This window comes from Phyllobates terribilis, unplaced genomic scaffold, assembly GCF_046119375.1.
Source record: "Phyllobates terribilis strain yellow unplaced genomic scaffold, ASM4611937v1 Scaffold_1__5_contigs__length_1240528914, whole genome shotgun sequence".
NCBI lineage: Eukaryota > Metazoa > Chordata > Amphibia > Anura > Dendrobatidae > Phyllobates > Phyllobates terribilis.
The window spans coordinates 57,881,670-57,908,657 of record NW_027362761.1 but is presented as its reverse complement, the minus strand read 5'-3'; the positions used below and the strand labels follow the sequence as shown (position 1 = coordinate 57,908,657).

The 26,988-nt window shown below is 40.8% G+C and overlaps 1 protein-coding gene across 4 annotated transcripts in view; it reads left to right on the top strand.

Annotated features, from left to right (window-relative positions):
* The window catches only part of CLTA (clathrin light chain A), a 55,002-nt gene extending 30,942 nt beyond the window's left edge, over nt 1-24,060 (top strand). The window contains exons 3-7 of one of the 4 annotated variants that reach the window (XM_073662411.1): nt 10,578-10,695; nt 11,820-11,931; nt 13,339-13,392; nt 19,542-19,577; nt 23,601-24,060. In XM_073662411.1, the coding sequence (XP_073518512.1) occupies nt 10,578-10,695; nt 11,820-11,931; nt 13,339-13,392; nt 19,542-19,577; nt 23,601-23,772 (492 nt within the window). In that variant the 3' untranslated portion in view covers nt 23,773-24,060. The remainder of the gene's footprint in view (nt 1-10,577; nt 10,696-11,819; nt 11,932-13,338; nt 13,393-19,541; nt 19,578-23,600) is intronic. The other 3 variants (XM_073662431.1, XM_073662422.1, XM_073662439.1) reach the window with 3 other exon arrangements.
* The last annotated feature ends 2,928 nt before the right edge of the window (nt 24,061-26,988 follow it).

Below are 26,988 nucleotides of genomic sequence, written 5' to 3'. Positions count from 1 at the left end.
TAAGCAATGGTGTCAGCATCTGCACCACATTGGCCATGTCTGGAAGATCCAGGAACCTTTTATCTGAGCATGCGCACTATACAAACCACATAATGTCACTCAATCTGGGCATTAAACCGCTATGTGTGTACCAACATTCATTTCATTATTAATCGGGGATATTTAATTACCGGTTTTAGTTAACAGGACGCATGGTGGTATTTATGTGGGAGGAATTATATACCTGATGTGTACTATTTATTAAGGATTGTTAGTGAAGGTAAGTATAGACATTACACACATAGGTGAATTGTAAGATGAAATCTATACATTAGGTGTACAATTATAATAGATAATACTGAAGGCAAGTATAGACAAATGTCACCGATTCTTACTGCATGTTGTGGCCCAGTGAAAATAAAATGAAATTTACCAAATGTGCCATAATAAACTATCAATTAAATAACCCTGATTATTCCACACTTTGCTAACAATTGAGTAAATTATAAAGGTGCATGAGTGTAATGAAAGTACGGAGATCATTTCATAACTATATAGTGACCATAGCGCTGTAAAGACCACGTGTGCCGGGTCTATATAACCTTGGAAAATATCCGATGGTATATGGGCGAGGTTAGAACTGCATAAAATCCATTATTCATCCTACAGATATTGATATACAATTCACCACATTCCACATAAAGTGTGGACAATATAGAGATTAATCATGTATATAAATATACGCGGTGTTGTAAAGCCTAGGAGTAATCAGCAGTATATGCCAACGTCATAAGTGCACTATAAAGTACAACAGCTGCCTAATAGGTGTAACTTCATTTTTACAGCTCCACATAATATGTAACTTATTAAAGTGCATAGTGTAAACTTTATAGCCAATTTAAATTTTATTACATGTTACAACAACCATAGCTGATTAGATTAAACCGTATACACCTACATTGTCCACATAAACAGTGATAGCTCTGATCTGAAAATATAATTTGGATATACTGTAGGTTAAAGTACATGCATTGAATCCTAAATAGAGCTAAGAAGTCTGCAAATTCAGGGATGCACCAGATAATATATATTATGTCTTTATTAAAGAGACAAGCCAAAAACATAGATTAAATCCGTTTAAAAAGCACAACTGGCTGTAGCATATAAACAGGATCAAGTTAAAATATATAACAAGATTTCCACTGTCTAATATTCAACACTATATAGTGAGGTATCCACACAAATGATGATAATCCTATCAGGACTAACAGGGTAAGCCCAAAAGGAATCAATACCATCAATTGCTAAGTAATCAGTTCATGTAGAGCTCAAAATGCACAGCAAAATAGTGGATATTTGAATACATGTGAAGATGGGCTAGCTAATTGTCCTGCAATGGAAAACATCATGCATAACAGAGCAACATATAAGCACCCTATTGGCACAAAAGGATAGTCACCTGCATGTAGATGCCTAGATAACAGTGGGGAGGGAAGACCCCCACTCGTATCGCCACAATGGTTGTGGCTTCATCAGGGGTGAGGATATCAGCACATGAACCTCTGATATGTTGGTAGTTTTTTCTCGGGAACTCATAACCTCATTGGAGTGGAATCCAGCTGTCACAATCGCGTTCGAGTGGTGTGCCGAGAATGTTGCAAAATATTGTGCCATGATGTTAGCAATACACGAGCCCTGAAGAAATACTGCGGCTCTGATGTTACACAGCAGCAATCCAGCTAGTCAAAGTGGAGATGTTTCAGGGCAAGAATCTGATTAAACAAGAAAATAATCAGGATTAAAATCAGAGATACCTGGTCGATGGCCTTGATTTTTAGTAGACTTGCGTCACGGTTATGGCAACGTTTGAAGTGGCGAGAGAAGGTTTTTAATTGCTCATGATCTTCGGCCTACTTGGATTTTTCAATGTCCCATATATGTTCTCTTACACGAATCCTCAACTCATGTGTCGTCATGCCAATATAAGCTTTGTCACAGGCATCCAAATAAATTACCCCTTTAGACGAACACGTCAGGATGTGTTTGATTGGAAATAGTCGTGTGGTGTCTGAATTTGTGAAACACTTTACTCTTCTCTAGGTTTTCACAGGCTTTACATGGTCCACAAGGGTAAAACCCAAGGTTTTACCCTTGTGGACCATGTAAAGCCTGTGAAAACCTAGAGAAGAGTAAAGTGTTTCACAATTCATACATGGCAACATCATTATGGTTAAAGGACTGAAGAGGTCTTGAACCCTGTTTAGGATTAGTTTCATGTACTTTAACCTGTCCAGATCGGAGCTATCACTGTTTGTGTGGATAATGTAGGTATACACGATTTAATCTTATCTGCTATGGTTGTTGTAACGTAATAAAATTTAAATATTATTTTAAATTGCGTAGAAGTTTTGCACTATGCACTTTAATAAGTTACATATTATGTGGAGCAGTAAATTACGTTACACCTATTAGGCAGCTGTTGTACTTTTATAGTGCGCTTATGACGTTGGCATATACTGCTGATTACTCCTAGGCTTTACAACACAGCGCATATTTAAATACATGATTAATCTCTATATTGTCCATACTTTATGTGGAATGTGGTGAATTAAACTCATGGTCAAAAATTGTTGGTACCCCTCGTTTAATGAAAGGAAAAACCCACAATGGTCACAGAAATAACTTGAATCTGACAAAAGTAATAATAAATTAAAAATCTATGAAAATGAACAAATGAAAGTCAGACATTGCTTTTCAACCCTGCTTCCACAGAATTTAAAAAAAAAAAAAAAAAAAAAGTAAACTCATGAAATAGGCCTGGACAGAAATGATGGTTCTTCTTAACTTAATATTTTGTTGAACAACCTTTTGATGTAATCAAACGATTCCTGTAACTGTCAATGAGACTTCTGCACCTCTCGACAGGTATTTTGGCCCACTCCTCATGAGCAAACTGCTCCAGTTGTCTCATGTTTGAAGGTTGCCTTTTCTAGACTACATGTTTCAGCTCTTTCCAAAGATGCTCAATAGGATTTAGGTCAGGGCTCATAGAAGGCCACTTCAGAATAGTCCAATGTTTTCCTCTTAGCCATTCTTGGGTGTTTTTAGCTGTGTGTTTTGGGTCATTTTCCTGTTTCAACACCCATGACCTGTGACTGAGACCAAGCTTTCTGACACTGGGCAGCATATTTCTCTCTAGAATCCCTTGATAGTCTTGAGATTTCATTGTACCCTGCACAGATTCAAGACACCCTGTGCCAGATGCAGCAAAGCAGCCCCAGAACATAACATAGCCTCCTCCATGTTTCACAGTAGGGACAGTGTTCTTTTCTTGATATGCTTCATTTTCCCGTCTGTGAACATAGAGCTGATGTGCCTTGCCAAAAACTTCCATTTTTGTCTCGCATGTCCATAGGACATTTTCCAAGAAGCTTTGTGGCTTGTCAACATGTAGTTTGGCAAATTCCAGTCTGGCTGTTTTTATGATTTTTTTTCAACAATGGTGTCCTTCTTAGTCGTCTCCCATGAAGTCCACTTTGGATCAAACAACGACGGATGGTGCGATCTGACACTGATGTTCCTTGAGCTTGAAGTTCACTTTTAATCTCTTTAGAAGTTATCCTGGGTTCTTTTGTTGCCATTCGTGTTATCCGTCTTTGTTTTGTCATCAATTTTCCTCCTGCAGCCACGTTCAGGGAAGTTGGCTACAGTTCCATGGATCTTAAATTTCTGAATAATATGTTCAACTGTAGTCACAGGAAGCTGCTTGGAGATGGTCTTATAACCTTTATCTTTAACATGCTTGTCTATAATTTTCTTTCTAATCTCCTTAGACAACTCTTTCCTTTGCTTCCTCTGGTCCATGTTGTGTATGGTATACACAATTTATCACCAAACAGCACAGTGAGTATCTGTAGCCCTATATACAGGCCCACTGACTGATTAGCATCACAGGTGTCTACAATCTTGTAATTAGTGGACACAACTTGATTTAACATGTCCCTTTTGTCACATTATTTTCAGGGGTACCATCATTTCTGTCCAGGCCTATTTCATGAGTTTAATTTTTTTTTTAATTCTGTGGAAGCAGGGTTAAAAAGCAATGTCTGACTTTCATTTGTTCATTTTCATAGACTTTGAATTTATTACTTTTGTCGGAGTCAAATTATTTCTGTGACCATTGTGGGTTTTTCTTTCATTAAACGAGGGGTACCAACATTATATATATATATATATATATATATATATATATATATATATATATATATATATATATATATATATATATATATATATATATATATATATATATATATATTATACAGTTATATGAAAAAGTTTGGGCACCCCTATTAATCTTAAGCTAAATGTTTTATAAAAATTGGTGTTTTTGCAACAGCTATTTCAGTTTGATATATGTAATAACTGTTGAACACAGTAATGTTTCTGCCTTGAAATGAGGTTTATTGTACAGAAAATGTGCAATCTGCATTCAAACAAAATTTGACAGGTGCATAAGTATGGGCACCCTTATCATTTTCTTGTTTTAAATACTCCTACCTACTTTTTACTGACTTACTAAAGCACTTTTTTTGGTTTTGTAACCTCATTGAGCTTTGAACTTCATAGCCAGGTGTATGCAATCATGAGAAAAGCTACTTAAAGTGGCCACTTGCAAGTTGTTCTCCTGTCTGAATCTCCTCTGAAGAGTGGCATCATGGGCTCCTCAAAACAACTGTCAAATGATCTGAAAACAAAGATTATTCAACATAGTTGTTCCGGGGAAGGATACAAAAAGCTGTCTCAGAGATTTAACCTGTCAGTTTCCACTGTGAGGAACATAGTAAGGAAATGGAAGAACACAGGGACAGTTCTTGTTAAGGCCAGAAGTGGCAGGCCAAGAAAAACATCAGAAAGGCAGAGAAGAAGAATGGTGAGATCAGTCAAGGACAATCCTCAGACCACCTCCAGAGAGCTGCAGCATCAACTTGCTGCAGATGGTGTCACTGCATCGGTCAACTATACAAGCACAAGGAGAAGCTGTATGGGAGAGTGATGCGAAAGAAGCCGTTTCTGCAAGCACGCCACAAACCTAGTCGGCTGAGGTATGCAAAAGCACATTTGGAGAAGCCAATTTCTTTTTGGAAGAAGGTCCTGTGGACTGATGAAACCAAGATTGAGTTGTTTGGTCATACAAAAAGGCGTTATGCATGGCGGCAAAAAAACACAGCATTCCAAGAAAAACACTTGCTACCCACAGTAAAATTTGGTGGAGGTTCCATCATGCTTTGGGGCTGTGTGGCCAATGCCAGCACCGGGAATCTTGTTAAAGTTGAGGGACGCATGGATTCCACTCAGTATCAGCCGATTCTTGACAATAATGTTCAAGAATCAGTGATAAAGTTGAAGTTACGCAGGGGATGGATCTTTCAGCAAGACAATGATCCAAAACACCGCTCCAAATCTACTCCAGCATTCATGCAGAGGAACAATTACAATGTTCTGGAATGGCCATCCCAGTCCCCAGACCTGAATATCATTGAACATCTGTGGGATCATTTGAAGAGGGCTGTCCATGCTCGGCGACCATCAAACTTAACTGAACTGGAATTGTTTTGTAAAGGGGAATGGTCAAAAATACCTTCATCCAGGATCCAGGAAATCATTAAAAGCTACAGGAAGCGACTAGAGGCTGTTATTTTTGCAAAAGGAGGATCTACTAAATATTAATGCCACTTTTCTGGTGAGGTGCCCATACTTATGCACCTGTCAAATTTTGTTTGAATGCAGATTGCACATTTTCTGTTAGTACAATAAACCTCATTTCAAGGCAGAAACATTACTGTGTCCAACAGTTATTACATATATCAAACTGAAATAGCTGTTGCAAAAACACCTATTTTTATAAAACATTAAGCTTAAGATTAATAGGGGTGCCCAAACTTTTTCATATAACTGTATATATGTATATTACTGCTCAAAAAAATAAAGGGAACACTTAAACAACAGAATATAACTCCCAAGTAAATCAAACTTCTGTGAAATCAAACTGTCCACTTAGGAAGCAACACTGATTGGCAATCAATTTCACGTGCTGTTGTGCAAATTCTATAGACAATAGATGGAAATTATTGGCAATTATCAAGACACCCTCAATAAAGGAGTGGTTTTGCAGGTGGGGACCACTGACCACATCTCAGTACCAATGCTTTCTGGCTGATGTTTTGGTCACTTTTGAATGTTGGTTGTGCTTTCACACTCGTGGTAGCATGAGATGGACTCTACAACCCACAGAAGTTGCTCAGGTAGTGCAGCTCATCCAGGATGGCACATCAATGCGAGCTGTGGCAAGAAGGTTTGCTGTGTCTGTCAGCGTAGTGTCCAGAGGCTGGAGGCACTGCAAGGAGAAAGGCCAGTACACCAGGAGACGTGGAGGGGGCCGTAGGAGAGCAACAACCCAGCAGCAGGACCGCTACCTCCGCCTTTGTGCAAGGAGGAATAGGAGGAGCATTGCCAGAGCCCTGCAAAATGACCTCCAGCAGGCCACAAATGTGCATGTGTCTGCACAAACTGTTAGAAACCGACTCCGTGAGGGTGGTATGAGGGCCCGACTTCCACAGATGTAGGTTGTGCTCACAGCCCAACACCGTGCAGGACACTTGGCATTTGCCACAGAACACCAGGATTGGCAAAGTCGCCACTGATGCCCTGTGCTCTTCACAGATGAAAGCAGGTTCACACTGAGCACATGTGACAGACGTGACTGAGTCTGGAGACGCTGTGGAGAGCGATCTGCTGCCTGCAACATCCTACAGCATGACCGGGTTGGCAGTGGGTCAGTAATGGTGTGGGGCGGCATTTCTTTGGAGGGCCGCGCAGCCCTTCATATGCTCGCCAGAGGTAGCCTGACTGCCATTAGGTACCGAGATGAGATCCTCAGACCCCTTGTGAGACCATATGCTGGTGCGGTTGGCCCTGGGTTCCTCCTAATGCAGGACAATTCCAGACCTCATGTGGCTGGAGTGTGTCAGCAGTTCCTGCAAGATGAAGGCATTGAAGCTATGGACTGTCCCGCCCGTTCCCCAGACCTGTATCCGATTGATCACATCTGGGACATCATGTCTCGCTCCATCCACCAACGTCACGTTGCACCACAGACTGTCCAGGAGTTGGCGGATGCTTTAGTGCAGGTCGGGGAGGAGATCCCACAGGAGACCATCCGCAACCTCATCAGGAGCATGCCCAGTCGTTGTAGGGAGGTCATACAGGCACGTGGAGGCCACACACAATACTGAGCCTCATTTTGACTTGTTTTAAGGACCATGTACCATCGGATATTTTCCAAGGTTATATAGACCCGGCACACGTGGTCTTTACAGCGCTATGGTCACTATATAGTTATGAAATGATCTCCGTACTTTCATTATACTCATGCACCTTTTATAATTTACTCAATTGTTAGCAAAGTGTGGAATAATCAGGGTTATTTAATTGATAGTTTATTATGACACATTTGGTAAATTTCATTTTATTTTCACTGGGCCACAACATGCAGTAAGAATCGGTGACATTTGTCTATACTTGCCTTCAGTATTATCTATTATAATTGTACACCTAATGTATAGATTTCATCTTACAATTCACCTATGTGTGTAATGTCTATACTTACCTTCACTAACAATCCTTAATAAATAGTACACATCAGGTATATAATTCCTCCCACATAAATACCACCATGCGTCCTGTTAACTAAAACCGGTAATTAAATATCCCCGATTAATAATGAAATGAATGTTGGTACACACATAGCGGTTTAATGCCCAGATTGAGTGACATTATGTGGTTTGTATAGTGCGCATGCTCAGATAAAAGGTTCCTGGATCTTCCCGACATGGCCATTGTGGGCACTGTTGCTTGGCAGCGGTGGGGCGCTTGAGGTCCATGAGTCCGTGGTTGGAAGTGTCCCACACAAGGAAATGTCTCATCTGTGCATGCATACTAAGAATCTCTAAATCGCACTTAAATTATGTGTTGGTACTACTTGTATACATTTGTGTTTGTTTTTTATTGGTGGTTATATGCTGTTTAGCTCTACAATTATTTAGTTGCACTTTGAGTTTTGTTTATAATTCCATACAATATTTAATTTCTTCGGGTTTAATTACTCCTGTGATTATGTTGTGACGAGGTGACACATCCTGCCCAAACTGTGGGTGGCATGTTGGCCACTGACTGTAGTGTCCTAGCCATGCATGTTGATCTCTGAAACACTTTTAATGGCTGCTTATCTATACGACTAGTCACTTACACGGCTTGGTCCCCGGCAGCTATACTTTTCATCCATGACCTATCCTTAGGATAGGTCACCAATGTCTGATTGGTCAGGGTCCTACACCCGGCACCCCTGCCGATCAGCTGTTCTTGGTATCGACTGCGCCGGCACTGCCAGATTGTGAAGCTGCTCTGTCTTCTGATAGTGGCTGAGTACTACATGTCCTCCTCCTATTCAAATCAATAGGCTGCCGACACCGAGAACAGCTGATCGGCGGGGGTGCCAAGTGTCTGACTCTGACCGATCAGACATTGATGACCTGTCCTAAGGATAAGTCGTGGATGAAAAGTAGTGGACAACGTCTTGGTGTGGTGGTGTGGTTTTTTTTTTTTTTTCCTCTTGAACGCCGCAGCGTTTCAGAGACAAACATACATGGCTGTGTGACCACAGCCAGTGGCTGATGCATGCTGCCCACGGTTTGGGCTGCTTTTATCCCCATTAAAGTGAGTCAGAACAAAATGACTGTTCAAACAAAGCACAAGAGATCAGTGAACCCTTGGAATTTCCCAGCAGTTCATTGCACTTTTTTTTTTCTCCCCCCTCCCCCTACTACCAGGGCAGTCACGGATAGCGGGTCATGGGTTGAACATTGACAATAAAAGTATGCGATCAAGTTGTGTCAATTTTAAACCTCTCTAAAAGCATGTTTTATCCTGCTGGACAACGCCTTAAATAATTGTGACACAATTGTGACTCTCTTACATTGAGTATTTTTATGTATTTACTTTTTTTGCACACTTTTTTACTGCTGTATATTTTCGTGTGCAAAAAGCAAAGTGCGTAAGATTGACTAAATCTCATGCCCAGTGTTTTTTTGTTTTTTTTTCTAATTACAGAAATTGACCTGCGGTGCTATTTTGAAGTCCACAGCATGTCACCTTATCTTGTGTTTAATTATGCCTTTTATTTGTGGAATTCCCCCGTAGACTTGAATGAGATGCAAAAAATTCTCATATAAAAGCACATGCATTCTGCACATGACTCGGTTTTACTAAAGTTGGGTAACTGGACACACGGGTAGTTTCCAAAGCAAATTAGTTTTATTCGCAGCATGTCATCCTTTCAGCATTTTTTTTTTTTTTTTTTTTTAGTGAATATAACTTTATGAAACATGTACTTTAGAAAAGCACCCAAAAAGTGCTGCAAAACCTGCGTCTTAAACGCATGTGTTTTTTTTAATGCCAAAAAAGGTAGTTTTGGCTGCAGGGAAAAAAAAAAGGGGGGCAAAAACCATGCGTGTGAACATGGCTGAAATGCTTCTCAATTTAATGTCTCTTATTATGCTTAGGTCTCTGCAAACCCCAAAGCAAATGTAATATGTAAAAATAAATCCTTTATCTTGCTGCTCACATCTGTCCCATCTGGTTCTCGCCACATCTTCTGAAGCTCGCTCTGGAATGACCAGGACTTCTGGCCTTCATGAGGTTCTGGAGGGTCCTGCTCAAGAACGCAGAACCCTCCCCAGGACCCATGACAGCTGGAAATCCAAACTCTGCTCGAGCAGAGGGGTCAGTACATGCGGTGACGACTGGATATTTCCAATCTATTGATGGCCCTTCATGGTTCAAAGAAATGGTGTCCAGCATTGAATGTGGATTTTTGTAAAATTCGAGCAGAGCTCCATTTCCATTAAATTACTCGCTCTTCTCTAGTAGCTGAAAATGCAATAAAAACTCGTAACAAAATACCTCACCAAAACCCCAAAGTCTAAATGAGCTAATTTTGTGCAGAAATATTTATTTATTTTTTTAAATAGTCCTTTATCGTGGAAACAGCTTGGCGGAAGAGATCTGTCTGGGGATTTTAGTTAGTTAATTTTTTAAGATTTTTCCAATTTCCGCATTTGCAGTTAGTTTGCTCAGGACTTTGCTCCATATATCTGATACTTTTACATTTTATTAGGATATAAAATCCCTTCTTATCAGCAGGAACACTTCTCACAGTATCCCTTTTCTCTTTACATTTGGCTCAGTGTTTCTCACTTGTGCCACCTCATTAACACTTTCTGAAAGTCTTTTGCTTGGCGCTGCACATGGCATCTTTGCAATGAATAATGTTTAAATAATGTTATTCGATTACTTTTTGCTGACTGCATTTTTGGGCACATGTACAGTAATGGGGAAAAAAAAACGCAATTCTACCATTTGTTTTTTTGGGTTTTGTTTGTAATGCAATGACCGGGTGGCATAACTGCTATAGTTTCTTTATTCTGTGAGACAGTATACATATATACATGGTGATATAATATTATTTACTGTTTGATCAGGAGATTAATGGCCCAACAGACAGCTATGCAGCAATTTCCCATGCCGACCGTCTACAAGCCGAGCCAGAGAGCATCCGCAAATGGAGGGAGGAACAAAGGAGTCGTCTAGAAGTGCTTGGTGAGAGCCCAATATCTTCAATTTGACCAAATCCTGTGCGGAAGGCATTCTGCTATATTAATCATCTAGCATCTGCTTCCATTCAGGAGAATAACAAAAATTAGGCACTTGATATTGTTGATGTACTTTTAAGAGGCCTTCAATGTGACTTGTTAGTGTTTGTCTTCCAGCAGTCCCACCAATGAGATGACTTAAAGGGAACCTGTCGCCATGAAATTGCAGTCCAATCTGCAGACATCATGTTATAGAGCAGGAGGAGCTAAGTAGATTTATATATAGTTTTGTGAGAAAAGATTCAGTATAATCTGTGTTTTTCCTCATTTAATCCTCTGCTCTTTCTGGGATTTTTGGTCCAGTGGGCGGTGCTATCAGTGACTGACAGCCATCTCTGTATGCACAATTATATAAATAAAGCTGTCAGTCACTGATAGCACCACCCACTGGACCCAAAATATCAGAGCAGAGGATTAAATGAGGAAAACACAGATTATACAGAATCTTCTCACAAAACGATATATTAATCTATTCTGCTCCCCCTGCTCTATAACATGATGTCTGCAGATTGGACTTCAGTTTCATGGTGACCGGTTCCAGTTAACGGGCTGCAGTGCTCCGGTGAGCGCCGTGTGCTGTTAATTGGTTATCCGGCACTTGCACCTCGTAGTGGCTGTGTCTGGTATAATAGTTTACTGCAGGCTCTGTCCCCTTTTAAGTGCATTTAACACCAGGCACTGGAGGGTGGATAAGCTGTGCCTGGTCAACAATTCGGGTTCTGCCCGATACTTTTATGAATCCATACCTTGTCTTGGATATAAGAGATGAGCACAATCTTTTCTATGAACCTCTTCTCACTTTACCATCTGTGCCTGGAACCAGCTGCAAAACAGCAGCCTGAAGGGAACTATGTGCTCACTATTGTGTCCCCTTTCATCAGCTGCTTGTGGGGGACCCCTGCTGATCTGTTATTGTGGGTGTATTCCAATATCTATGTACTCAAAATAAAAATAAAAAAACACCTATTTGGTGTAATATTTGAATCTTTTTTTTTCCTAACCTAATATAATGTGAATCAATGTATCCTGCACTTTGTTCTCTCTATTGAATGAGTTCTGTCTTTTACACAGATGCTAACTCTAAAAAGCAAGAGTCTGAATGGAAAGAGAAGGCTGTAAAGGAGTTAGACGAATGGTATGCCAGACAGGATGAATTGTTACTGAAGACAAAAGCAAATAATCGGTAATTCCTAAGAATTAGAATTTCACTTTTATTCACTGTGTACACTAAGAAAACACTAAATTTTCTGCCTAATGATGGGTAAAATATAAGACGTACATACTTATCGATCAGCAGTTGTTTAATCACATGTTAATACAGGCAGACCATGCAGGAACTCTTGGAAATGGTATCCGTTTCTCCTGCTTATCCCGACTGGAGAAAAGATCAGATTAATACACGCTTTGAGAAAAAACTTTTCAGTAAAAGTTGCATTTTATGCATTAAAATACTTCCTGTTTGTATACATATGAACTCACTGGGAGGTCCTACTAGTGATGGACAGGTATTTATGCACAGTCATACAGGGGAAACTGCACAAATACACTGTTGCATGGGGATATATATATACTGCGACTAATGAATACATGAACTCCATATTGCTGCAAACGTTAAAACCGGAAAGGTACTTAGTATTTTTTTTGATCAGAGCACAAAAGCCATTCAACAACGTCAAGGTGACATTTCAATATGGATGGTCCCTAGCCACTATAGAATGGTAAGACATGGTGGCTAGGGACCATCCATATTAAAAGGTCACCTTGATGTGGTTGGATTGCTTTTGCGCTCTTTGATCAAAAATCGCTAACTAAGTACCTTTTTACGTTTTTAGCATTTTGCAACAATATTGTAGTGCATGTATTCATTAGTCGCAGTGTGCTTATAACATCGTGTATGTATACAGGGGAGACTGTCAATCACTAGTAGGACCGCCCACTGGACTCCTATGCATGCAAACATCAGGGATTTCAATGAAGAAATTACAAGTTATGCTAAATCTTCTCCAACAGACCTATATTCTGCTCAACTTCTCCTTTCCTATACCATGCTGTCCAGTGACTGGACTGCATGTACAATGTGACAGATTCCCTTTTAAGGCCACGGCCCCACTATCCGTATTCGGTCAGTATTTTTTCTCAGGAGTGGGAGCCAAAACCAGGTGAGGAACAATCTGAGAAAAGGTGTAATAGAAACAAGTCACCAATTCTACATTTATCACCCACTCCTGAGAAAAAATACTGATAGTGGGGCCGTGACCTTAAAATGATCTGTAATGGCTCATTCAGTGCACATTGGCTGCCAGTGTTCTCTGCAGTGCATGTCCTTTGTGCAATGTACAATGTGCTGCCGAGAATAGTGATATTTTGTGCAAAGCAAAAATCCATTTCACACGACGCACAATCATTTTAATTGACTGTCGATGCTGTTTTTTGCTGTGGTGGTGGTCTTGCTTCATGCATGGTGTTATTAAATCTCCTTTTATTTTCCATGCTTATTTAACACTATCTGATGTTCTCTACTTTTCAATGCTCTCTCCCTCTTTTTTTCTTTGCCTGCTTGCCTTCTCTTTGGACTTCTTACTGTCTGTAGGGTGGCAGATGAAGCTTTCTACAAACAACCCTTCGCTGACATGATTGGTTATGTGTATGTTGCAATAATTACTAATTCTAATCTCACTAAATGGATGTTCTTTTTTTGTGTTCCTGTGTTTGTGCTTTTCTGTTTTGGTGAGAAAAATGAGGAGAATGTTAACTTTAGATTTGTGGGCTATGTCTATGAAAGAGTTTTTTAAACTAATTCTTTTATTGTGACATGCAGTCTGCCAAAGGGGTCCTAAAATATAAACTTCTATAGGCTTCGATAACTGTGACATGTCCTCCTCCTGGATGGATTGTTAACCTCCACTAGTAGTCATTGCAGTGCTCTGTTACAAGGAGGAGCAAAAAGGACAATGTTGGGAAGTACATGTGTGCCTGCAGTCAGTAGGGAGAACTTCTGTGATGTGAGTAGCTTGCGTTCCTTATTACTCGTGAAGCTCGGCTTATGCATGAGGACTGTTCGGTGGACCGCGTGCTCTCCTGATATCCCCCGCACGCCTCCATACACGAGCACTTTGCTTGGCATGAGTGTTCATTTGTTTTCAATGGGAAGAGAGGAGAAATCTGATGCCGTAGTCCTCTGGCGACGGCTTATCTCAACTGATAAAACAATTGACCGTTGAAATTCCAACTGGTCTAGCTTTCCCTCAACATAATCTGTAAGGAGGGGTGTCAGGAAGCCCCCATACACATCAGATGGTCAACCGGCCCCACCAAAAAATGGCATGTTTGGCCAATGTTTATCTAGTCTATGTGGAGGTCTTAAAGGCAACCTGGCGGCAAGTTTTTGTTCCCCCAAACTATCAACAATGTTTAAGTTACTGTAATGCTAAATAAACCTTTTGTTTTTAGAAAGCCTTGATTTAATTTCAGAAAAATTCCAAAAATTGTACAGGGTATAGGCTGAGCCGAAAGTGGAAGGGGCTTAGCCCTGCGCTTATAACTCTGGCCACCCTCCACTGACTAACAGATCCCTCTTATGTGCGACTTGCTTCCCCACCTGAATATGTTTCGAGAACTGGACTATTGATCCGTGTATTCTCTGCCCCCAAGAATGGCGGTGCTTGCAGGGGAGCAGTGCAACGAAAGAAGAGTGACCGGTTAGTGGCCGGAGATCTAGGTGCAGGGCCAAGCCCCTACCTCTTGTGGCTCATTGGCATAAAAATGGGCCAAAAGATTTCTCTGAAAAGGAAACCCTGATTGCTAAACCGGATGTAAGGGTATATTTAGCATTTCAGCGACTTGACATGGATGTCACTACCTACCCTCTCCATAGAGGATGCTGTGCTAAGCCCTAACATTAGTCATCAGCACGGTCTCGAAACCATTTTAGATAAACACTGCTACCCGTTCCCCATGGATTTGTCTGAAGTGATGGCAACATCACCACTATTACTCTGTATTTCTACCTGCAAATAATGTTGAGGCAAAATATTGCTGTTCAGTGGCTAATACTTAATAAAATGGACCATCCACTGAAAAGTTTACTTTACCACTATCTATAATAATTGTAGATGTGGTGTCATTATGGGTCACCTTAACAGTGTTGTGTGCACCATTAATGATTGCAGTGGCTTGTGTATAGAAATGACACAGTACCCCTATGTGCTCGTATCGTTTGGTACCTTGGGCTTTTCACTTCACCCTTTTATATGCGCTTTTTTATTTCTAAATGGATGCTTAATAAGCAATCAGTTGGATACAATGGTATAATGTCAGAATGGGTACCACATGGTACTTTAGGGCAGATGAGAACAGTTAATTTTACTTTTATGTATTTTTATTTTCCTAGAATTCTATTATCAGTTTTATTTATTGAAGCCGAGTAACAAGTATATATTTCACCGCATTTTGTCAGCTGCTTATTAAATGTTCACTGGAAGTCTTATGTTCCTGTGTTGTTTTACAATAGGTACATTCAATTCCGACCTTGATACACGTAGAAAAGTAGTATTTTTGTGTCCACCCCCAGCCTAGCGGGGTTTTGTTTCTTTGCCTTTCACTAAATAATGCACATGGTATAAAACGGAGAAGTAGCTGGAGAGCAGTATGTGATTAAATATATAGAAGTATTTAATGATGGCTTCTCAGCTGCTTGGTGTATGAAGGAGTCAGGCTTTTTCTTTTTTTCTCCCATGTAGCTGTATTCTATGCCTTTCTAACTCAGAATGTGGCAAGCATGGTGTGTACAGCGCCTCATGTAATGGTAGGACAATTGATACCAAAGATGCGCCACATAAAGGGAATCTGGCAGCAGGATTCACACCCCAAACTATATATTTTTTTTTTTCCCATTTAGTTTCCCAAAAAGTGTAACCATAAAATGAAGTCATGCGTACCACACAATGATGCCAATGAAAACTACATCTTGCTTTGTAAAAAATTACTTGGTGGTATTCAAGTTATTATATTACTTTTAAAGGGGTGGTCCAAAGTTAATTAGTAATTTTCCTCCTAAATTCCTATGTTTAGTGCCTAATTTAGACTTTTTTTCTAATGTACTTGAATTACAAATTCCTTACAGTTCCCTAAGTACACTATGTAACTGCTTCTTAAATAGATCTATCTATATCACACTTCCTTTTTTGATGTCGCTTTGCATTCTGAGATACTCAAATGAAGCTTCATCAGGGGGCAGAGGCTGCGGTCACTGCCACAGCCTCTACCACCTCACTGAAACAATACTTGTTTCAGGGGCTGGACTAGTCCATGTGCACTTTGCGGTGTGCACAATGACAGCGCACTCTCTGTTGCCAGCTCAGATCAGCAGTAATGAGACGGCAACAGAGCACGTTGTCAGAATACCTGGCATGCAGAGATCAGCGCTTCTCCCGCAAGTGACATTACTGGTCTCTGCACACCGGGTACAGTCATATGAAAAAGTTTGGGCACCCCTATTAATCTTAAGCTTAATGTTTTATAAAAATTGGTGTTTTTGCAACAGCTATTTCAGTTTGATATATGTAATAACTGTTGGACACAGTAATGTTTCTGCCTTGAAATGAGGTTTATTGTGCTAACAGAAAATGTGCAATCTGCATTCAAACAAAATTTGACCGGTGCATAAGTATGGGCACCCTTATCATTTTCTTGTTTTAAATACTCCTGCCTACTTTTTACTGACTTACTAAAGCACTTTTTTTGGTTTTGTAACCTCATTGAGCTTTGAACTTTATAGCCAGGTGTATGCAATCATGAGAAAAGCTACTTAAAGTGGCCACTTGCAAGTTGTTCTCCTGTCTGAATCTCCTCTGAAGAGTGGCATCATGGGTTCCTCAAAACAACTGTCAAATGATCTGAAAACAAAGATTATTCAACATAGTTGTTCAGGGGAAGGATACAAAAAGCTGTCTCAGAGATTTAACCTGTCAGTTTCCACTGTGAGGAACATAGTAAGGAAATGGAAGAACATAGGGACAGTTCTTGTTAAGGCCAGAAGTGTCAGGACAAGAAAAACATCAGAAAGGCAGAGAAGAAGAATGGTGAGATCAGTCAAGGACAATCCTCAGACCACCTCCAGAGAGCTGCAGCATCAACTTGCTGCAGATGGTGTCACTGTGCATCGGTCAACTATACAACGCACTTTGCACAAGGAGAAGCTGTATGGGAGAGTGATGCGAAAGAAGCCGTTTCTGCAAGTACGCACAAACAGAGTCGGCTGAGGTATGCAAAAGCACATTGGAAGAAGCCTATTTCTTTTTGGAAGAAGGTCCTGTGGACTGATGAAACCAAGATTGAGTTGTTTGGTCATACAAAAAGGCGTTATGCATGGTGGCAAAAAAACACAGCATTCCAAGAAAAACACTTGCTACCCACAGTAAAATTTGGTGGAGGTTCCATCATGCTTTGGGGCTGTGTGGTCAATGCCGGCACTGGGAATCTTGTTAAAGTTGAGGGACGCATGGATTCCACTCAGTATCAGCAGATTCTTGGCAATAGTGTTCAAGAATCAGTGATAAAGTTGAAGTTACGCAGTGGATGGATCTTTCAGCAAGACAATGATCCAAAACACCGCTCCAAATCTACTCAGGCATTCATGCAGAGGAACAATTACAATGTTCTGGAATGGCCATCCCAGTCCCCAGACCTGAATATCATTGAACATCTGTGGGATCATTTGAAGAGGCTGTCCATGCTCGGTGACCATCAAACTTAACTGAACTGGAATTGTTTTGTAAAGAGGAATGGTCAAAAATACCTTCATCCAGGATCCAGGAACTCATTAAAAGCTACAGGAAGCGACTAGAGGCTGTTATTTTTGCAAAAGGAGGATCTACTAAATATTAATGTCACTTTTCTGGTGAGGTGCCCATACTTATGCACCTGTCAAATTTTGTTTGAATGCAGATTGCACATTTTCTGTTAGTACAATAAACCTCATTTCAAGGCAGAAACATTACTGTATCCAACAGTTATTACATATATCAAACTGAAATAGCTGTTGCAAAAACACCAATTTTTATAAAACATTAAGCTTAAGATTAATAGGGGTGCCCAAACTTTTTCATATGACTGTATTGTGACAACACGCTCTGTTGCTGCTGCTCTTATTTGACAAGAGAACGCACTGTCTTTTGTGCATATCACACTAGGACTCACACAGCCCCTCAAACAAGCGTCACTGATGGTGCTTCGTTTCAGGGAGGGGGCACAGGCTGCGACAATGACTGCAGCCTCTGCCCCTCATGGCTCTTCATTTTAGTATCCCAGCATGCACTGGAATTCTCAAACCGGAGTGTCATCAAGAAGGAAGTGGGGGTGGGGGGGGGGGCAGTTAGGGAAGTTTTCATTTTAAGAATATTATAAAATAGTTTGGATTATGACACTACTAAATAGATGAAGGTTTAGGAGGAAAATTACTTTAGACTTCCGACCACCCCTTTAATGCATTGAAAGCTTCTATCTTTCATAGTGTATAGCTGGTTTCCATAGAGCTGACTCTATCGCCTGCCCAAACCTTGGGCTAGAGCACAGTAGCTATATTCCAGGAGAGGGGTTAAGTCCTAATAGTCCATCATTCTCTCTTCAGCCCATAATTTCTATTCAGCATTTAGCTGCTCACCTCCACCCCCTCCTCTTCCTCTCCACTGCTGAGGAGATGCTGTGATCGGTTCTGTGTAATCACTATCCCTGGACCCCCAGCATCATGGCTCTCACTGTCTCAGCTGTGTGCTCCTACTAAATGAAGATTAAGATTTAAAATGTAAATAAGAAAATCGTGGCAAAATAGCCATTTTTTTTTCTCTCATTCTATTCCTTTTTGGAAAGAGTTAATGAAAGTTGGTTAATAAGTTAATGTATTAATCAATGGCAAAAAAAAAAACAGTGCATTATTTTGGTTATGTCAAAGGAAAAATAAAAATGTTATGGCTCCTACAATGCAACAGTTGGAGGTTGAGGGAGGTGAAAGCCTCACCCTGAAAGGGTGAAAAAAAATGTATTTGTACTACGAAGTATTGTTTTTGTGTTGGAGAGAGGAGCAGTCTGCTGTGGTTTCCTGTACAGCGAGTCTGTGAATAAGTGGTATGCCTACATACAGTAGCACTTCCCGGAGTATACGTATGGCTAAATACATAGACGCAGTGTGCGGTTGGTACTTTTTTTTTTTTTTTTTTTTTTTTGCAACATTTGCTCATATTTTCCAATTTTCACGTTTCGGATTAGACCTGTTATTAGTTTAGTTTTGTGTATTTCTTCATATATTTATTCAATGATCAATATCATGGTTTTGATGATCTACAAAACAGCCCCCATTAAGAGCTCTGTGGGCACTGTGTAAGCCCCTGCCTGTCACCGCTCTGCTGTATCTAGTGCACGCAGGATATTTTCACCCACCTACACAATCCCCTTTCAGACAGAAGTGAGCTTTGATCCAGGCTGCACACAATGGCTGCGTCTCCTATGTATTCTTCTGTTCTGTGTGGGTGTTTAGCTGCATCATATGGATTGTTGTGCTCTACTGCAGAAACACACGCTCTCATCAATGGACACCTGTTTAGTTCTCCCCTAGATCTTCCCTTCCCATGTTGACTGTGATGATTAGTGTACATTTTCTAACGGTCATTGAAGATAAAGTGAATTTGCAAGCTGTGTCATGGTGCATGTCCTGCTTATCAGCAACATTACATTCATTTTCATCCTCTATATCTGACTTAAACTTTTTCTTGTTTTTTATTTCTTCTCTTCACGTATAAGCACAAACATAAACCATCCTTGCTACAGCCTAGAACAGTTAAGTAAAAATCTTCTCACTGCCCCTTTAACATGTCCGTCCCATGGCTAGTGCTAGTGTCGTAGTGATCTGTCTGCAGTGGTGTATACCCAACGTATGTTCACCCTGCCATGGAAGCTCCTACTCATTGTGGTTCCCTCTTTGTTTTGTTTTTCCTTCTTTCCTGCTTTATCTACATGTTGCATTTGTGTTCTCCTCTCCAGTGGGTTGGCTGTTACTATAGATGTTGAATGGAGATACTAGCAACCATAGAGCGTTTAGACTTCTTCATGGGGCATTGGTGGCATTCTTTGGCAAGGCATTGAGAGCTTGATTCCCCTTACCCTATAGTATTAGATTTGTTATGTCTAGACTGAGCCATAAATGGTCTAAGTGCTGAAAATAGTACATGTCTGCTTGATATGTATACATGCATTAGGCATAGGTGTAATGGCTGTATGTAAAGGCGTAGTCTGACTCACTACTTAGATTTCCAGGCTTTATATGTTGCGGCTGCTTCTCCGTAGCTTTGGTTGTATTATCATGTTAATGTTTTATGTGCTTCTGAAATGATGCTTTAACATGGTACCGAGTATCCATAAAGCAGGGATTACCTTTTGAGTGAGGCAGTAACAGCAAGGACTGACATCCATACAGCAGACAGTTTTTAGTATAGCCATATCCCCCCCCCCCTCTCCGAACGTCAATCTTAACTAATCAGATTGTCAATATAGGGGATGTAGCTATTACAAAAGTCATGTTTGGCATTTGTCGTGAATTCTCTGATTTCCTTATGCAGGAAATTATCTTTATTCATTTGGCAAATAAGGACACCTTGTACACCTTTTGCATGGCCAAGTGCCCATTGCACCAATCCGTTCATCAGTTCACATCCCTGCCTGAACTGCTGACTTGACCAGGTCTGCACACTAACACTGCTGCACACACAGTGTCTGTCCAGGAGCTTAGTTGGTACAACAGGAGCTGTCTGCTGTACCCACTCATCTCTTGCACTGATTGTGTACTCAGCTCCAGCAGTCAGTGCAGGAGCAATGGGGGCGCAGCAGACAGGAGGGAACAAAGAAATGTCTGTTGTGCCACTTAGCTCCTGGATTGAGTTTGGAACCTCAACGGTCTTAGTCAAGGACATCTGTAGGTAGGCAGAAATCTAGTAGAGCAATAATGTAAAAAGTATGATCTTTCATGTCAAGGAGGACCTGTGTGGAGCAGGAGCTGGGAATTGAGAACTGCGGCAAGCGGGGTGTAAGCCAATGCGCTACTAGATTTCTGCCTACCAACACCTGCAACAGATGTCCTTGACAAAGACCGTTCCCAGTCGAAATGTTGGATAAGATCTGTTTTTGACTCCTTGCCAGATCAAAATTTACACTGAAGCAAGACCTACAGTGGGTATGGAAAGTATTCAGACCCCTTCAAATTTTTCACTCTGTTTCATTGCAGCCATTTGGTAAATTCTAAAAAGATCATTTTTTTCTCATTAATGTACACTCTGCACCCCATCTTGACTGGGGAAAAAAAAATAAAAAAAAACGTAGATTTTTTTTGCAAATTTATTAAAACGGAAAAACTGAAATATCACATGGTCATAAGTATTCAGACCCTTTGCTCAGTATTGAGTAGAAGCACCCTTTTGAGCTAGTACAGCCATGAGTCCTCTTGGGAATGATGTAACAAGTTTTTCACATCTGGAATTGGGGATCCGCTGCCATTCTTCCTTGCAGATCCCCTCCAGTTCCGTCAGGTTGGATGGTGAACGTTGGTGGACAGCCATTTTCAGGTCTCTCCAGAGATGCTCAATTGGGTTTAGGTCAGGGCTCTGGCTGGGCCAGTCAAGAATGGTCATAGGGTTGTTCTGAAGCCACTCCTTTGTTATTTTAGCTGTGTACTTAGGGTCATTGTCTTATTGGAAGATGAACCTTCGGCCAAGTCTGAGGTCCATAGCACTGTGGAAGAGGTTTTCATCCAGGATATCTCTGTCCTTGGCCGCATTTATGTTTCCTTCAATTGCAACCAGTCGTCCTGTCCCTGCAGCTGAAAAACGCCCCCATAGCATGATGCTGCCACCACCATGTTTCACTGTTGGGATTGTATTGGGCACAGGTGATGAGCAGTGCCTGGTTTTCTACACACATACCGCTTAGAATTATTACCGAAAAGTTCCATCTTCATCTCATCAGACCAGAGAATCTTATTTCTCATAGTCTGGGAGTCCTTCATGTGTTTTTGAGCAAACTCTACGCGGGCTTTTATATGTCTTGCACTGATGAGAGACTTCCATCGAGCCACTCTGCCATAAAGGCCAAACTGGTGGAGGGTTGCAGTGATAGTTGACTTTGTGGAACTTCCTCCCATCTACCTACTGCATCCGTGGAGCTCAGCCACAGTGATCTTGGGGTTATTCTTTACCTTTCTCACCAAGGCTCTTCTCCCACGATTGCTCAGTTTGGATGGACGGCCAGGTCTAGGAAGACTTCTGGTGGTCCCAAACTTCTTCCATTTAAGGATTATGGAGGCCATTGTGCTCTTAGGAGCCTTAAATACTGCAGAAATTCTTTTGTAACCTTAGCCAGATCTGTGCCTTGCCACAATTCTGTCTGAGCTCCTTGGGCAGTTCCTTTTGAGCTCATGATTTTCATTTGGTTTGATGTGCACTGTGCGCTGTGAGGTCATATATATATTATATTATATTATATATTATATTATATTAGTGTGTCCCTTTCCAAACCAAGTCATATCAGTTTAATTAAACAGCTGGACTCCAATGAAGGTGTAGAACCATCTCAAGGAGGATCACAAGGAAATGGACAGAATGTGACTTAAATATGAGTATCTGAGCAAAGGGTCTGAATACTTATGACTGTGATATTTCAGTTTTTCTTTTTAATTTGCAAAAATGTCTACATTTCTGGTTTGTTTCAGTCAAGATGGGGTGCAGAGTGTAATGAGCAAAAAAATGAACTCTTTAGAATTTACCAAATGGCTGCAATCAATACCAAAATATATAACCCAACAACTGTTGGTAAAAAGGTGTCAATGATTAGAATAACCTAAAAAAAGGGGACACTTCAAGATAAATCTAGAATAAAATATACATTTTATTCAGATGCAATAAAACCAGGTCAGGAAAAAATAGGGTAGGGAGTACACAGTTATACCTCTTTGGAATTGTACTGGTGCCCCCTGAAGTGGGATGGTTGTATATTTTTTATTACAGGATTGTGAATCCTCATACGCGCCCCTCCTTTTTGTGGAGTCCCTACCCTATTTTTTTCCTGACCTGGTTTTATTGTATCTGAGCAATATAAAATGTATATTTTATTCTAGATTTATTCAAATGACTGCAATGAAACAAAGAGTGAAAAATTTGAAGGGGTCTGAATATTTTCCGTACCCACTCAGTCTCCTTTTTCTTTTGTGGTGCTGAGGTTCCAGCCTCATGTGCCGGTCTTTCTCCTTCTAATCTTAGCTCCTGGATTGCCAGTGTCTGCGTGCACACATGGTCGAGTGTTTAGTTCAGGTAGTGCTCGCTCTGGGCAAGCAAGTGTGGTCAATCTACATAGTGCGAGGCTGTGAGGGACACTAACTGCTGGGGCAGGAGTGAGCACCCTCATTTGACTAATGAATAAAGATCATTTTGTGCACAAGGAAGTTAAAGAAAAATACTTTTTTTTTTAATGTAGGGGGCTAAGTAAACAATTTTGACCATGTAATTAATTTAAATTTAGTTCTGGGAGCGATTCCTTTTTAATCTGAGCTAGGATTCATATTAATCATTACTACCTTGTGTATTATTCTTTTTCTCAAAGATTTCTAGTTTCCATATTTGCATACTTGATGATCTAATGTAAACTCAGACACTAGTATGTAAAGATCAAGTCTTTTCCTATCTTGAAACCATGTTGAATGCAATTCTGCTTGATACAGTGTAAGAAATAGGAAACTGTAATTGAATCCCTGTAACAAGAGGGGAAATAAATACTTTCTCGGATCTCTTTCTAATTGGTGAATTTGCTGGTTTTCAGGGCTGCCGAAGAAGCATTTGTAAGCGATGCTGAAGAAACATCCCCAGGAACAGATTGGGAGAGAGTGGCTCGTCTCTGTGACTTTAACCCCAAGTCTAGCAAGCAAGCAAAAGATGTCTCGCGTATGCGCTCAGTCCTGATATCACTCAAGCAAGCTCCACTAGTGCACTAGTGCACGAAATCCCGACAAAGCAATATGACCCTTCCAATACTTTAATCTCAGAGAAGCTATGTTTGCAGAAATGGTTACATTTTACTTTTTCCTCCTTTTTTGGGACCAAACCTCCTTATGTATTTGGTATCGATCAATGTATGTAACTGCTCCTATTTCTCCCTTGTACTTAGAATTGTCATTCGGGAGGAAGCTCCACATCTGATCGTTGTCTCAGTGTAATACAGATTGTCGCTGGATTTGTTCAGAAATGTAATAGTGATATTAAAAAGTCTATATATGGTCAAATCTTTCTTTTGTCTGGGTGTACTGTTCGCGATTAGTGGCTCCATAAGTCACCAATTTTAGCAGCATAAAAAGTATACAATTACTACTTATAATCACAGATCATACACACAAAATCCCTATTAGTATGAATTAAAAAGCAAGAAAAAAATTCCCTTGAATATTAAAACCGTATCCAAAGTGATGATAATAATAAAGCAACAATTTAGTACTAGACAACGGGGCAATCTCCCTATAATGACCACTAACTTGGTCCCTACCTGTAAGCGGAGGTTGGCACCCTCTTGTAACGCAAATGGCGCCCCCACTCCCCGATGGCTCTCCCTGAAGGTCCCTAATGTATTGATGAGTCAAGGAAGGAAAAAATACTAGAAAAGATTGTGAAACGGGGGTAAGTAACCAACCACTAGTTCTGGATAGTGATCCATGGCAGATGTAGAGTAGGCGCTATACATATCACCACTAAACAGCTATACAAATATGTAGCAAAGCAATATTGTAGTAGGAATGAACAAAGGATACAGAAGATCTATATGGCATACTTCAAACACAATTTTTCTTAATATAACCTCGTTCTGGCACCTTGCACTGTGGCAACAGTATACAAATCTATAGATGTAACTAGCAGCAAGACAAAAAAAAATAAACTGAATGTACAGAAAAATAGTACACCTCAAAATTGCCTCTTCTCTCTATCTCTATTCAGCATTATTGATCTAACTAATCATTATGTCACCACAGTACTATTTGTTAGATCAATACTACTGAATTTTTTTGTCGTGTTGCTAGTTACATGTATACATTTGTACAGTGTTGCCACAGTGCAAGGTGCCAGACTGATATATAACAGATATATTAAGAAAATGATATCAGTCTGGCACCTTGCACTGTGGCAACACTGTACAAATGTATACATGTAACTAGCAACACGACAAAAAAATTCAGTAGTATTGATCTAACAAATAGTACTGTGGTGACATAATGATTAGTTAGATCAATAATGCTGAATAGAGATAGAGAGAAGAGGCAATTTTGAGGTGTACTATTTTTCTGTACATTCAGTTTATTTTTTTTTGTCTTGCTGCTAGTTACATCTATAGATTTGTATACTGTTGCCACAGTGCAAGGTGCCAGACTGATATTATATTAAAAAAACATCTGAATATACACTGCTCAAAAAAATAAAGGGAACACTTAAACAGAATATAACTCCAAGTAAATCAAACTTCTGTGAAATCAAACTGTCCACTTAGGAAGCAACACTGATTGACAATCAATTTCACATGCTGTTGTGCAAATGGAATAGACAATAGATGGAAATTATTGGCAATTATCAAGACACCCTCAATAAAGGAGTGGTTCTGCAGGTGGGGACCACTGACCACATCTCAGTACCAATGCTTTCTGGCTAATGTTTTGGTCACTTTTGAATGTTGGTTGTGCTTTCACACTCGTGGTAGCATGAGACGGACTCTACAACCCACAGAAGTTGCTCAGGTAGTGCAGCTCATCCAGGATGGCACATCAATGCGAGCTGTGGCAAGAAGGTTTGCTGTGTCTGTCAGCGTAGTGTCCAGAGGCTGGAGGCGCTACCAGGAGACAGGCCGGTACACCAGGAGACGTGGAGGGGGCCTTAGGAGGGCAACAACCCAGCAGCAGGACCGCTACCTCCACCTTTGTGCAAGGAGGAACAGGAGGAGCACTGCCAGAGCCCTGCAAAATTACCTCTAGCAGGCCACAAATGTGCATGTGTCTGCACAAACGGTTAGAAACAGACTCCATGAGGGTGGTATGAGGGCCTGACATCCACAGATGGGGGTTGTGCTCACAGCCCAACACCGTGCAGGACAATCTGCATTTGCCACAGAACACCAGGATTGGCAAAGTCGCCACTGGCGCCCTGTGCTCTTCACAGATGAAAGCAGGTTCACACGGAGCACGTGACAGAGTCTGGAGATGCTGTGGAGAGCGATCTGCTGCCTGCAACATCCTTCAGCATGACCGGTTTGGCAGTGGGTCAGTAATGGTATGGGGTGGTATTTCTTTGGAGGGCTGCACAGCCCTCCATGTGCTCGCCAGAGGTAGCCTGATTGCGATTAGGTTCCCGAGATGAGATCCTCAGACCCCCTTGTGAGACCATATGCTGGTGCGGTTGGCCCTGGGTTCCTCCTAATGCAGGACAATGCCAGACCTCATGTGGCTGGAGTGTGTCAGCAGTTCCTGCAAGATGAAGGCATTGAAGCTATGGACTGGCCCGCCCGTTCCCCAGACCTGAATCCAATTGAGCACATCTGGGACATCATGTCTCGCTCCATCCACCAACGTCACGTTGCATCACAGACTGTCCAGGAGTCGGCGGATGCTTTAGTCCAGGTCTGGGAGGAGATCCCACAGGAGACCATCCGCAACCTCATCAGGAGCATGCCCAGGAGTTGTAGGGAGGTCATACAGGCACGTGGAGACCACACAATACTGAGCCTCATTTTGACTTGGACATTACATCAAAGTTGGATCAGCCTGTAGTGTGTTTTTCCACTTTAATTTTGGGGGTGACTCCAAATCCAGGCCTCCTTTGGTTAATAAATTTGATTTCCATTGATGATTTTGTTGTCGGCACATTCAACTTTGAACAGAACGAAGTATTCAATGAGAATATTTCATAAATTCAGATCTAGGATGTTTTATTTGCTTGTTCCCTTTATTTTTTTGAGCAGTGTTATATATTTGAACTATACCATAGAGATCTTCTGCATCCTTAGTTCATTCCTACTACAATACTACTTTGCTACATATTGATTTAGCTGTTTAGTGGTGATATGTATTGAGCCTAATCTATATCTGCCCTGGATCACTGTCCAGAACTAGTGCTTGTTTACTTCTTATCCCCGTTTCATGATCTCTGCTAGTATTTCTTTTCCTCTCTTGACTCAA